Source organism: Bidens hawaiensis, unplaced genomic scaffold, assembly GCF_021521415.1.
Source record: "Bidens hawaiensis isolate Kalapana, Puna unplaced genomic scaffold, B.hawaiensis_p1.1 tig00017562_1, whole genome shotgun sequence".
Lineage (NCBI taxonomy): Eukaryota > Viridiplantae > Streptophyta > Magnoliopsida > Asterales > Asteraceae > Bidens > Bidens hawaiensis.
Window position 1 is genome coordinate 523,036 of NW_027492652.1, and position 13,286 is coordinate 536,321.

The 13,286-nt window shown below is 35.1% G+C and overlaps 1 protein-coding gene and 2 pseudogenes across 2 annotated transcripts; 1 reads left to right on the top strand and 2 right to left on the bottom strand.

Moving 5' to 3' along the window:
* Positions 1 to 3,263: 3,263 nt before the first annotated feature.
* Positions 3,264 to 4,568, bottom strand: LOC143554124 (uncharacterized). The gene is made up of 2 exons (XM_077043978.1): positions 3,872 to 4,568; positions 3,264 to 3,772 (listed from the first exon to the last, which is right to left on the bottom strand). Exons 1-2 carry the CDS (start codon positions 4,566 to 4,568, stop codon positions 3,264 to 3,266), a joined length of 1,206 nt encoding a protein of 401 aa, XP_076900093.1.
* An 899-nt stretch (positions 4,569 to 5,467) lies between these two features.
* On the top strand, positions 5,468 to 7,423 carry LOC143554119 (ubiquitin-conjugating enzyme E2 20-like; annotated as a pseudogene). The gene is made up of 6 exons (XR_013138938.1): positions 5,468 to 5,656; positions 5,752 to 5,779; positions 5,860 to 6,086; positions 6,167 to 6,230; positions 6,309 to 6,368; positions 7,372 to 7,423. The product of XR_013138938.1 is annotated as a ubiquitin-conjugating enzyme E2 20-like (transcript).
* Positions 7,424 to 8,178: 755 nt separating this feature from the next.
* LOC143554122 (scarecrow-like protein 3 pseudogene) lies at positions 8,179 to 10,134 on the bottom strand (annotated as a pseudogene).
* Between the last annotated feature and the right edge of the window lie 3,152 nt (positions 10,135 to 13,286).

Below are 13,286 nucleotides of genomic sequence, written 5' to 3' on the forward strand. Positions count from 1 at the left end.
TGCCACCTGCTACCATTATTCCGGCACACCACCATCTACAAACTAAAAATTCAGTGCCATGACATTAAAAACTAGTAATGACCTACTATTTACCATTCATAAAATTTTTTAAAGTTTTACAAAACAAAACCAAATCCAATTGATTCTCAAAAATTTATCAAAAGATCCCAATTTGGTTGTTCTCTATCTCGTCATCAATAGACTACCTAGATTCACATTGATCCATTTATGGAACCAAAATTTCTCCCGTTTGGTGCCAAGTTTATAAATGGGGTTTTATAATTTCATGATTCCATTTCAAAACTCCAAGAACAAAAACAAAATTAGGCAGGCGTATACAAATGTCAGATCTCCATTTTTAGATATTGATATAGCTGAGGTTTGCGTTTCGGGCGATAAGTCCCAACACCCATCGTATTTTTAGTGGTTGTGGCTTGATGCAGCGGAGATGTGGTGAACTTAGCCGACGATGGTGGCCGATGGAGGTGACGAGATCTGGAAAAGTCAGTTTGTAGGAGGGCAACACTTTGCAAAGTAGAGGGTGAACCTTAAGTCAACCCAACACCAAAAGCCCCAAATTTAGGTGCAGGTGGCGGTGCAATGCTGGAGGATAATGGCAGGTTGTGACGGTGGTGGTGTTTAGAAGCAGAGAGCTAGGAAGAGAGGGTTTAAATTTTAATAAATATTAAGTTTCTTTGTGTTTATTTATTTAAATATTTTTACTTTAATAGGTCAAATGACCAATATGCCCTTAGATGCCAAGTAATGTTGCTACCTAAGATGTTTTCTTGACAACAAGACGTGTCAACTCAGCATAAAACTAACAGAGTTAACATTCCGTTAGTCGTGGACTGTTGAAAACAAATATGTCTTTAGTTGGGACCGCCACCAGCCAAACGTTAAGTTAGGACTGTTAATTGCCAATGTAACATAGTTAGGATTATTTAAATCTTCTTCTCCTTCTTCTTATTATTATTATTATTATTATTATGCCCGCTATAGGCAACACTGGTTATTATATATATACCCATGTTTACTTTATCTTTTATATCTTGTGTTGTGGTTGTATTTGTAGATAATATGCAGGTAAGATATATTTTAGTGCCAACACAACCTGGCGTCTTTCAAGGAGACAACAATAGCATAAATTTTGTCTCGACTCGTAGGGATGTTAAATTCGTGTTAAACCTCGTTTTCCATTTATCTTTTGAACACTTTCACATTAAGGACAATATGAGACTCTAGTGTGGGAAGGATGTTTATACTTGACAAACAAAGTCTAAAAAGCAAAATTTTTGAATTTTTTTTTTCAAAATCACTGTTTTTTAGCAATAAAAGCCATTTAATTAAAACCACTTTTGTAGCAATAAAAATCATTTCAAAATTACACTTTTTGAACAAACTATTTTCAAAATTTTTCTCATTTTCCGAAAAAATGTGATTTTTCCGGTTAAAATCGTTTTGCCGACAACTGGCAAGTAACGGCGTTAGAATTCATCAGTCACGGTACCATTGGGAACAAATATGTTAAAAGGTGAAACCGTCGGCATCCAATTCGTTAGTTGGGACTGACAGCGACCAAAAATAATACTTATGATTAATCAAAAAAACCAATATACCTTAATAAATAATCAAAATCCAAAATAAACTGGTTTAACACATGGACCCAATTTTAATAAAAAGTTTGCCTGTGGATTGGTTTCAAGCCTTTTTTGAATGACCAACGAATCCTTCAAATGTGCTACTGGCTAAATTCAATACATTGGGATACACTTGTCTTTCGATCCAGGAAAAACCCTCACCTAAGACCAACGCCCATGAACACTCGAATGAAGGCACGACAGTGCAGTAAGATAAAACTTTTTTAGTTCAAGGATCCAACTCATCACCATATTGTCTCTGAAACTTAGAGTCTGTTTGGTATGGGGTAATGGAATAAGCGATGGAATGGAATGAGCGGGGGAATGGAATGGAAGAGGTAATGGAATTGATCATTACCATTCCATTGGCATGTTTGGGTACCATGTGAGAATGACATGAATTATTAAATTTTTATTTTTTGGTAAGCTAGAAAAAGTCGTAATAAAATACAAATGGTAGTGAGTGGCGGTGGTGGCAATAGTAAGCGGCGGGTGGCGGGCGGCAATGATGGCTGGGAGGGATGGTTGGTGGTGGCGGTGGTGGGCGACAATGGTAGGTGGTGGTGGGTGGTTAATGGATGCGGTGGTGGGCGACGATGGTATGCGGTGGTGGTGGCGGAGACGGGTGGTGGTGGTGGCGGGCGGGAGGTGGTGGTGGTCGGCGACGAAGGCGGTGGTGGGTGGTGGCGGGGGGTGGTGGTGGTTGTGGTGGTGTGAAGGTAATAGGTAGTAGTGGTGGGAGGGTGTTGGAGGTGATATGATGTGAAAGATAGATGGAATGGAAAAAAAACAAGGGTGGTGGATGAAATGAATTTGTGGTATTTTGGAGGAAATGAAATGAACATGGTAATTGGTGATTCCATTCCATTGACCAACCAAACACATTTTTTTTTTCATTTTATTATAATGGATCATTCCATTCTGCCTCTCATTCATACCAAACGCTACCTAAATGCTATGAGACAGAATCAAATAAGAGTCACATAGAATACCAAGTCTCTCCCTTACTACTACAGCGCTCATTGGCTCAAACTTGGGTATTGAAAAGGAGTTTTGAAAATGATGCAATTTACCAATTATGCCAACATGATATTTGTATAGAAAAGATAACTATTAAATGATATACTACTATTTTTCTTTTTTAGTTTTAATCTTAACGAATTTACAAATTCTATATCGTATTTCTCTTTACCAAATAATCACGAGGTAAACCAATTATTTTATATATTAAATCACATAAAAAAATTATTACTCTTTTCGTCCCATTTTAAATGTCTATCTTTTCATTTTTTGTTGTCCCAATTTAAATGTCCATTTCCAAAAATAGAAATGCAATTTCCAATTTTACCCTTAATATTACATACAAATATTTAATCTAAGTGGTATATAAAAGTCAAAGACAATTTAATTAACAAAGCCTTCATTTTACTATTGTCCAAAACTTGAGCATATTACATACACATTTTTTACATCCATACAAGAGTAACACAAAACTAAGAAAAGACAGAAACTTCTTTTCTTTCTTTTTCCTTAAGAACATGAAGCTAGAGAAAATATGAAGCTCTATTTTTCTTCATTGCCACCAACAAACAAAAAAGACATGAAGCTCTAAATAGGATTTCTTTACTGACCCAAATACGAAAGGACTTCATATATCAAGTTTTCGTCACACTCGATTTGTAGTGGTAAATTCCCTTGTCGTTCTAACTTACCTTTGCCGATATGCGGTGTTTTATCATTATTGCCACCTCGAACTTTCATGATCTCTTTCATGCATGTTTGTAATGTTAAAAACACTTTGTTAAGCTCATGTGATGGCATTCTTTCAAAAGACATTTTAACAGCACTAACCAATTCATCGATTGATCCTAAAACCTCATGTTCTTGAAGAGATTGAATCGCCCGAAAAAAGCCCAGGTCTAACACATTTAAATCTGGACTGTTTGGAGGTTGAAAATATAGTCGGATATCAAACCCATCTTTAGATGTCTCATGCATGAACTCCGTATCATTGACATCAATATGGGGCTTTGCATTGTCTTGTTGAATGAAAATTGGACCCGTGTGATCTCTTGGCCATGTAGATCTAATAGCCGGTAGTACTTTCTCGATTAACCAAGACCTTGTTACTTCTTTAGTCACCGATAAGATAGGTTTTGTTACTAACGTTCCCACAACACGATTCTTACTCGACCGTTATGCAGGTTCCAAAGTTGTGAATGGGAATATACCGATCTTTCCCGAAAGCACTTCATTACCTGATGCATCGTATCTTGGCCGTGCAACTGCGGCTAGAAACATTACTTTTGTGATAAACTTTTTTGATTTACATGTTCTTAACGGCTCATCCTCGTTGGGAACAAGGTAGTAACGTTTGGATGGTTTGGACATATAAAACCATTTTTCATCTATGTGAATCACATTAAACATATCATAAAATGTCGGACTAGCACTTGACAAAGATCGAGTAACCACTGATAAACAAAACTCTAACCTTGCTTTCTTATTCTGATCGGTTAAATCCGGCTTGATCGCATTTGTGTGTGGTCTTAAAGCTCCTTCTTTAATTCTTTTATGCATTGTTGATTTTGAAACGTTTATTGCTTTTGCTAGAGACCGAATATTTGTTCGACGACGTAGTGGGATTTGTGAGACATGAGTAAAATCGATTTGTATCCTTTTTCGTCTAATTACATTAGCCCTTTTCGAAGATACATCAACAACTGATCCATGTTGAAGTTGAAGTTTAGCGTCATGCCAAATGCGACTTATAGTCCGGGTAGATACAGAGAAGAGTGTCGCCACATCCCTTGTGAATTCACTTTTCAATCCTCCATTGACACTTTGTTGGAATAACATTTGGTAAATGGATTGTCGTTGCTCATTGGTCAAGTTTGTTTTTTTACGTGGGTTTATTGAGTGTTCCATAGTTTAATGGAATAAAGAAAATTAGTGAAAATGAAATGATTCAAACACTTTATTTTGGGTGTTTCAAACAGAAGGCAAAAAGTAGGCAGCAATTTAAATTTAGTGAAAATGTAAAGGATTCAAACATTTTGAACAATACAAGTAAAAGTATAATTGTTGGTTCTATGAAAATGTGGCGGCAAAAAGTAGGCAGCAAATGGTTGGTGTCATGTAAGACAAAATGGATTTTAGCCAAATAAGTTGAGGAGATTATTGTCATTTTACACCTTAGAAAATAAAAAACTCAAATATTTCTTAAATTGTGTGATGTGGGTCCCATGACATCTAAAATAGAACGAAGGAAGTAGTATTCTAAAATTAAGAAAACCTATACACATTATTGTTTTCAAATTAAAAAAACCTATAATTACAATATTTTCTTCTTTTCTCCTCTATTAAAGATATATATGTGATTATTCTGCAAAACAATCCATTAATACCAATTTTTTATATTCGAGTTTAAATAATTTTTTACATGTGTATTTTACAGGTCACCAACCTAGTTATTAAATAAAATAAAAGTATTTCCTTGGTTAGTTGTGTTTGAAAAACCAAATTATTTCCATTTATTTATTTAGTATCCGGGTTTAATTAATTAGTTTTGTAATCAATTATTTCAAACTCAAAACAAAGTAGAATATTATATTAAAAATTTAAAATTAAAAAGAAAAGAAAAGGAGAAAAACCTAAAGAAAGTAGCCGTTAGAGAAAGAGAAGAAACACGCCGCCTTCAGATCTCAACGTTCAAATAAAATCCGCTACTAATACCCACCATTTCAACACATCTCACTCAACATTATACACTAAAAGAAGAAGAAGATATCATAATAAGAGACAATAATATTAGTAACAACTAATCAATTGGTCTCTCTCATTCATCATCTTCTTCTTCTTCTTCTTCTAATTCCCTTGATTCGAACAATTACAGTTTCTGATATGGCGGCCGTCAACAATCAAAGCAACAATTTGACTGCTGATGCACCCGCTAATGCTTCCAAACATTCTCTTCCCATCCCTAAAACCGTTGATACTCAATCCGTCCTTAAAAGGTATTATTTGAGTTCAACTGATTTCGGGTATTCCGTTCATAAATTATTCAACAAATTGCTATATAATTGATGTTTATTATCTTTGATTGAAACAGATTGCAGTCAGAACTCATGGATCTAATGGTAAGTAAACACAAGAAAGAATCTTTTATTCATGTGGGTTTATGTTATAACAATAATAATAATAATAATTTTGATTACAGATGAGTGGTGAGACCACGGTATCTGCGTTTCCGGAGGAAGACAACATCTTTTTCTGGAAAGGAACGATTTCCGGGAGCAACGACACGGTCTTTGAAGGAACCGAATACAAGCTCTCGCTTTCGTTCCGAACGATTACCCTTTCAAGCCTCCGAAGGTGAAATTCGAGACGGGTTGCTTTCATCCTAATGTGGATGTTTTTGGAAACATATGTTTGGATATTCTTCAGGTAATTGTTATATATTGATTTAACATACATGTATGTATTTAATTAACACTGATGATTATATTTATATAATATAATTTTAGGACAAATGGTCAGCTGCTTATGATGTGAGAAGTATTCTGATCTCTATTCAAAGTCTGCTTGGAGGTATGATGATCTAATATAATAATAATAAACTGAATTAATATCTGAATGGGTGTCAATTTATTATCAATTTAATTGCAGAACCAAATACAAGTTCACCTTTGAACACACAAGCAGCAGCACTTTGGAGTAATCAAGAAGGTTGGTTGGTGTGTTATTATTATATCATTGATTATTGAATGAATACTAATAAAACTATTATTATTATGTTTGCAGAATACAGGAAGATGGTGAAGAAGCTGTATAAACCAGTTGAATAGGATGAATGGAGGCTTGATTGGTTGCATATAACATTGCAATGAGAATTGTTTTTTTTCTATAAACATGTACTTTGAAGATTCTTTATATGTATGTTTCTTGGGACCGAGTTGAATGCATTTTCGTGCATGTTTTGATTTTGTTGACATTTTTGATGATTCTAATGATTTCTTGTTATGACAAGTCCGGTAAATTATATTAGTCTGAAGAGGGTAATTTTAACCTAAAAGTTAACTTAATTCGCATAATAGCATATCGACCAACTTTCATTTAATGCGGACCCAAAGGCAGATCGCATATCTTCATTACGCATTTAAGGAGAGTGTAACCGAACAGGAGGTCTGTTAGAGAGTGTTGATGATGATAATGTTATATACAAATGATGATCAAAATAAAGATTCGATGAAGATTATCTCTATTTTGGAATGTCTGGAATATCTCTTTTGTAATTTTTTTAGTACTGTTTTGTTGCACGACTTAGAAATTTGTTAGCTATCAGCATAGAATCACCGGTAAATGTTACCCTAAACTAATTGTTCCAAGGTTGATTATTGCTAACGAAATTTTTTGGTTATGAATTTTTGAGTTCTTACTGTCATTGGTGTTAAATCCCTCCTTATCTCTTCGTGATTTAATCGAATATTACTAGGGATGGAAATGAAATTATTTCAGGTAGCAAAGAGTCTTTGAAGGAATCGAATACAAACTCTCACTTGTATTCCCAAACGATTACACGTTCAAGCCTCCAAAGATGATCACATTTGTGACGGGTTGCTTCCATCCTAACATGGATGCTTTTGGAAACATATGTTTGGATATTCTTCAGGTAGAGACTTTGTATACTTGTTATTGTTGAATACTGAAATTATTATTATGATGTTTGCAGAATACAGGAAGATGGTGGAGAAGCTGTATAAACCAGTTGAATAAGATGAATGGTGTGACATTGAGAATTCTGTTTGTGTTTTTTCTTTTTTTTCCTGTAAAAGTCTGCATCAAAGTTTCAATATAAAAAAAATGTCTTTAATTCTTTATGAAGCCTTTAGTGTGTTATTTTCTTTTGTATGTTCTATGATTAAAGGTTTGAATGTAGTTTCTAGTTATTAACTTGGCAAGTCACTGGGATACAAAGCCTCGCCTCATGTCAATATGCTATAGGACGAACATTATGAACAGATTTGAGAACTAGAATTCGAGATAGAAACGTAAAAGTGAAGGGACTCACTCTTTACAAAAGTATCAGCTAACATTTGCATATACAAATAAAAGGCTAGGCTATTGCAGATTGAGTAACGACGCTTAGAAAATTAACTTAAATTTAAAATTTTGTCCAAAAATGGCCGCTAATTCTTATATGTTTGTGTTCGTTATGTTCATTTGCACTCGTGTATGTTTGTGCACCGTGCGTTTGAATATTAACAAACATAAACGAACACAACATTTAATCTTAACAAACGAGCACGAAAAGAAAATATGTTTGCTAAACTGTTTGTGTTTGTTCATGTGTCGGCTAAAATTAAACTAACAAACACAAACATGCGATGTTCATGTTTGTGTAGGTTCATTTATGGTCTTAACGGCCAGCAGTATCGATACTTGAAGAATAGCAAACACAAACTTCACAAGATCAGATTATTCAATTGCCTGTTAACTCAAGGATCTGGTCATTGATTGCACAACATAAACCATTAGATTAAATTAAATTCACTATATAAAACTATGCATATCTAAATTGGTCCTCATACACCAAAACACAAAAGCAAAACATCAAACACAAACCCAAACCTAAACATTAACACAACACAATATCAACCATACTTTCATCTTCGACATTTCCAAGCCGAAACAGAAAAAAGCGGTCGGTCTTGCCAACACATCACCACACAGCCATTCTCCTCTTTCATTCTACACCCATCACAACCATACCCTTGAACCAATCTACGTGCTTGCAAAAGCGCGTAGTAGCTCAAAGGGGCACACCCAAATCCAGCCATATCGAGTCTTCGAGCCCACTTTTCAAGCTTTTCATGTCTCTCTTTTCTCTCCCCACCTTCACAAGAAACAATATTCTTGATCTCCTCTCCGAATAATATCTTTTCCAACTTCAGTCTCTCAATTGAACCTCGTGGTAAACTCGATTCCAAACAGTCAAATAGGGATGCATAGAAGTATAAAGATTCTGAAATCCTCTCCATTAACGCGGGGTTGTTATGATCCGAATCTTGCTTGGTTAGCACCATCACTTTTGGGGACAGACCCCTTAACACGGTTAGAAATCGATCCACTTTCGTGGAAGTGATTGTACTAGACAAAGGGGATGACGAGGCGGTATCTTGACTCGCGTTGGCCAAATCTTTTTTATTCATTTGGAAAAAGTTAACCCCGTTTGAGTTTCTTTTCGGGTTAACGACTTCATCATCAGGTGCTAACAATGAGTGGAATTGCAAAACCGAGCTAATCGCTAACGCCTCCCCTGTTTTAACGTTAAGTTTTTCGACATCAAGACTCTCAAGTTTGCTCACAATGGGATTGAACTGAAATGGGATATCTAACTTTTCGGCTTCTTCGGTCAAAACCCTAGCCATTTGGTCTAAAGCCTCTTTTTGTTGATGGACACCTGTGATCCTAAGATGCAGTGGGCCTTCAGGGCGCGCGCTAAGATCACGAATCAGCGCGCGCCACTGGGTGGGCTCACCAGCATTAAGATCAACTACATGAACCATCTTTTCCCCTTCCATAGCTTCGATTATCACTTGGTTCGTTATCACAAATGATATTTTCAAATACGGAAAGTACTCGAGAAACATCTTCTTAACCGAAACGTTGTCGGATGAAAGCGGTACCTTGGTAGAATCGAGCGCTTTATAGATTCCGGGCCATGCTTTGAGGATTCGGTTGGCGAGTGCTTCAGCGAAATACGAAGCGATTCGTTGCATTGTGTCGCCTTGGGGGGAGGCGAGATGGGAGATTTGATCAAGGGCAATATTGGCATGTTCAAAGTTTCCAGAAGCTACATGTTTGGCACAAGTGAGTAACAAGTGAATTAAACATAGACCTCTTTCTTCCGATTTGAGCTCTTTGAGCCATGGGTATGGTGAACCCATTCCGGATAATAATACAGAAGATACTAATGGTGTTGAAGTTACAGATGATGACCCATCATCTTGAAACATTGGATTTCAACAATGAATTACAAATTGAAGTATTAAGCAACCAAAAAACAGCAATTTGCTTAATGGGTTTTGGAATTAAACAAAAACCCAATTCAAAATTCCTTACTGGGTTTTGCAATTCATCGAAAACCCACTTCAAATGTTGAAACAATTTTGTCAACTGAATTGAATTTGGGGGTTTTTTAGAGAGAGAAACCTGCAACACAATATCTTGGTGGGTTTTGAAATTAATGGAAAACCCAACTCAAATCTTATAGCAATTGTGTGAATTGAAGTCAAATGAGGGGTAATTTGTGTGTGTGTGTGTGTATGTTGAATTTACAAAGGAAGGAAGGAGGGAATATTATTATTAGTGAGAATAAAAGAAAAGAGACAAATGGGGCGTGATTTGTATTTATTTATGTTCACCGATGGCTTTGTGTCGACTAGTGTTTTTTGTTGTTGCAGGAGGAGAATATGTGAATTTTGTGCACTGTTTTTCTCCCTCAAAACAAAACTGCTTTTTCTAACTGTTTGTCATCACTTGAGGTGGATTGGGAATCATTGAGAAAGCAGCTCATGCCAGATTTTAAATTTTTATTATTTTATCAATGTTGTGTTTTTAACGTTTGAATTGTATATACATGTTTTCATTTCTACTAGTGTCTTTGTATTTTTTATTTTTTTTTGTTGAATTCAATGGTGCTAACAAGGGGTGTTATTCGGGTTTCGTATTTTTTGGATTGTGTTCTTCGGGTTTTAAAGTTTTAACTTTAGACCCGAAACCCAACCAAATCTCTCACGGTTTTTTGGGGTTCGAGTTATTCGTGTTTAGGTTTTTTTGGGTTGGGTTAATCAGGGTTCGGGTATCTAAGAAAAGTAAAGAAAGTTACAACACGAAAACCAAAACAACAATTTCTTCTTTACTCGTTACGTAAATAACCAAATAATAAATAAACATAGCCTTGTAAAGCAACATATTCTTCTATTACGGTTGTTATTTTCCACAATATAAAAGATATCTAAACAACAAATAGTCGATCAACTATAGTAGGTGGAATATGAACAAGTTGAATGTGTAGAGTTTTCTGTATACTGTGTACATACCATATAATAATATCATTTTCTAAACAAATAGTTTATTCGGGTTTTTTGGGTTGACCTGAAACCTATAAATCAGACCCAATAACCAACTCGAATTAATTTGGATCGGGTTCGAGGTGGCCTTTTCTCGTGTTGAGTTTCAAGTAAAAGTGGCAACCCTGGTGCTAAGGGATAGTCTTGATGGGAATGAAACAAATATATTATTTTAACTTACAAAATGAAACAAAAAAGTAGGTAGCCCATCTGGTTGTACACTTTTCTTTCAATACAAAGGTCATTTGATCGACTCTAGGTGGCAGTATAAGGTATTTTCAGTTAATATTGCAGTTTTATCAAAAATAATTCAAAACCGGTTCTTGTTGTCAGTTTGGACCGGCTAGGTTACCGAATCCCGGTTGAACCGGTCGGACCGGCCGGTCCGGTCCGGTTTTCAAAACAGTGGTTTATTCACCGATTAGATTACTTTTGAAAATAATTCATCAATACATCAGGGAATATTTCCAAAGCTCAATATATTCATTCATTCGGGTTGTAAAGCGGAAAGAGAGGGAAAGGGGTCACACGCCAACCAGTAGTCCAGTTTTCGACTAGAAGATAATGGCAAATTTGAGAAGAATAATCACTACTCTTGGAGTACAGTGACTTTTACGAGTCTCCACTCGCTATCCCCTCTTTAGTTTTCTTCGTTCTTTGCCTTCGATAGTTGTTTCAAATCTTGAAATTAGTCATCACATAGATAGTTCACATAAACTTGTTTGGCGTGTTCAATCGAAAAGATCTAGTCCGCGCTCAATCCCAAATAAAAGCTCGTAGAAGAATATGAAGAACATATCGGTAATAAGAATAAGAGATTTTGGAAAAATGTTAAGCTTTGCGTTTAAACTTTTAACTTTTTAGTATCAAGTTGTCTCACGCATCTACACAAATCATTAACTAATCATTAAATTTGAGTGTGCGACACAATTAGGTATTTTTATAACCTCACCCATGCATTTACATTTGTACATATTATTTAAATGGACATATTTGATAAAATTATTAAAAAAAAAAGAGATTTCAGAAAATGTATTTTGGCATGTCTTAATGTGGAGGGGGAATCAAAGGGGTGTGGCCAAAACGCCTTTTGCCTTTATTATCCCAACTTATTTGCATCCTTCCAAAGTCCAAACACACCATACCAAAACAAAACACTAGATGCTAACAACCACAATCTACCCTCTTTTGGTATGAATTAAAAACAAAAAATGCATATCACGCACCCTCCTTTTCTGTAAAAATATTGAATATTTAGTAAGAACAGAACATAAACACATGAAGTAATAAACTCATATGAAGTAAAATCAAAATTGCATTTTCTTGTATGAAGTATTTTGATTGAAAATGTTAGCTACTAATGAAATAGTTTATTGCACCAGTTTGACCATATTATTTAAAGGGGTGCTACTCTGGTTTTTATGATTTTGTATGTAGTTTTTTATTTATAAAAGGAGTTAACAGAGTCGTCCTCAAGAATTCATCAAAACTTTAGGGCTCGACACAAGTAAAAAAAATTGGCCCTTAAAATCACTTTTTTATATATGTGATAAATGATTTCCAAAGTCCAATACGGACCAAAGAAAAAGTAATAAACCAGTTACTAAAATAAAAACATAAAGAAAAGTTTTTTTTTTATATAAAAAACACCCACAATGAGATGAAAATTGAACCCATAACTTTTGGTTCTATACACCGAAAGTCTTTTAATTACACCAGTAAGTCATTTTATATTATTTTGTTTTAAAATAGAATCATATATAAAACATATATAATTTTTTTTAGCAATTATGGGTCTTTCGTAAGAATGGGTCTAGGTTGGTCGTGCTCCTCGAGACCTCTCCCTCTCTATTAGAGGTGGGCAAATAAACCGGTTAACCGAGCCGACCTAAAAATCAAACCAAAATCGAACCGTTTGAAACCGATTATGTAAAAATCGGTTTGAAACGCATTGAAACCGTAGGTTTGGAACCGGTTTGTAATTTTCTCTACCAAAACTAGTTCTAAGCCGGTTATCCGAACGGAAATTAGCCAAAAACCGGTCTAAACTTGAACCAAAACCGATCGTAATCTGGTCAAGAAACCGTTTCAACCTGAACTGAAACTGATCTTAAACCGGTTTTGACTAACCCGAGCCGGTTACAACACAAACATTTTTAAGTTTTAACCCGGTTTGTGCACCTCTACTCCCTATGGGTCGGCTCTGGGGGTTAATTGCATGGATGGTGTCTGTGGTTTGGGCAAAGTTATAGGTTGGGTATTAATTTTTAAAACTTGTTGTGGTTTCAATTTTATAACAAGTTAAGATATTAAGATTAACTCTTGTTATTTTTTTGTTGACTTAAAGATGAAATGACTAAATACCTTTTTTATAACCAAAGAGACTATTTATGTAATTAAGCCTATTTTTATAACCAAACATAACTTTAAACAAAAGAATTTCTTAACTAATTATTAAAAAAAAATTATCTTACATAGCTTGGACATATTACTTCCCATTTCTTTTTGTGTA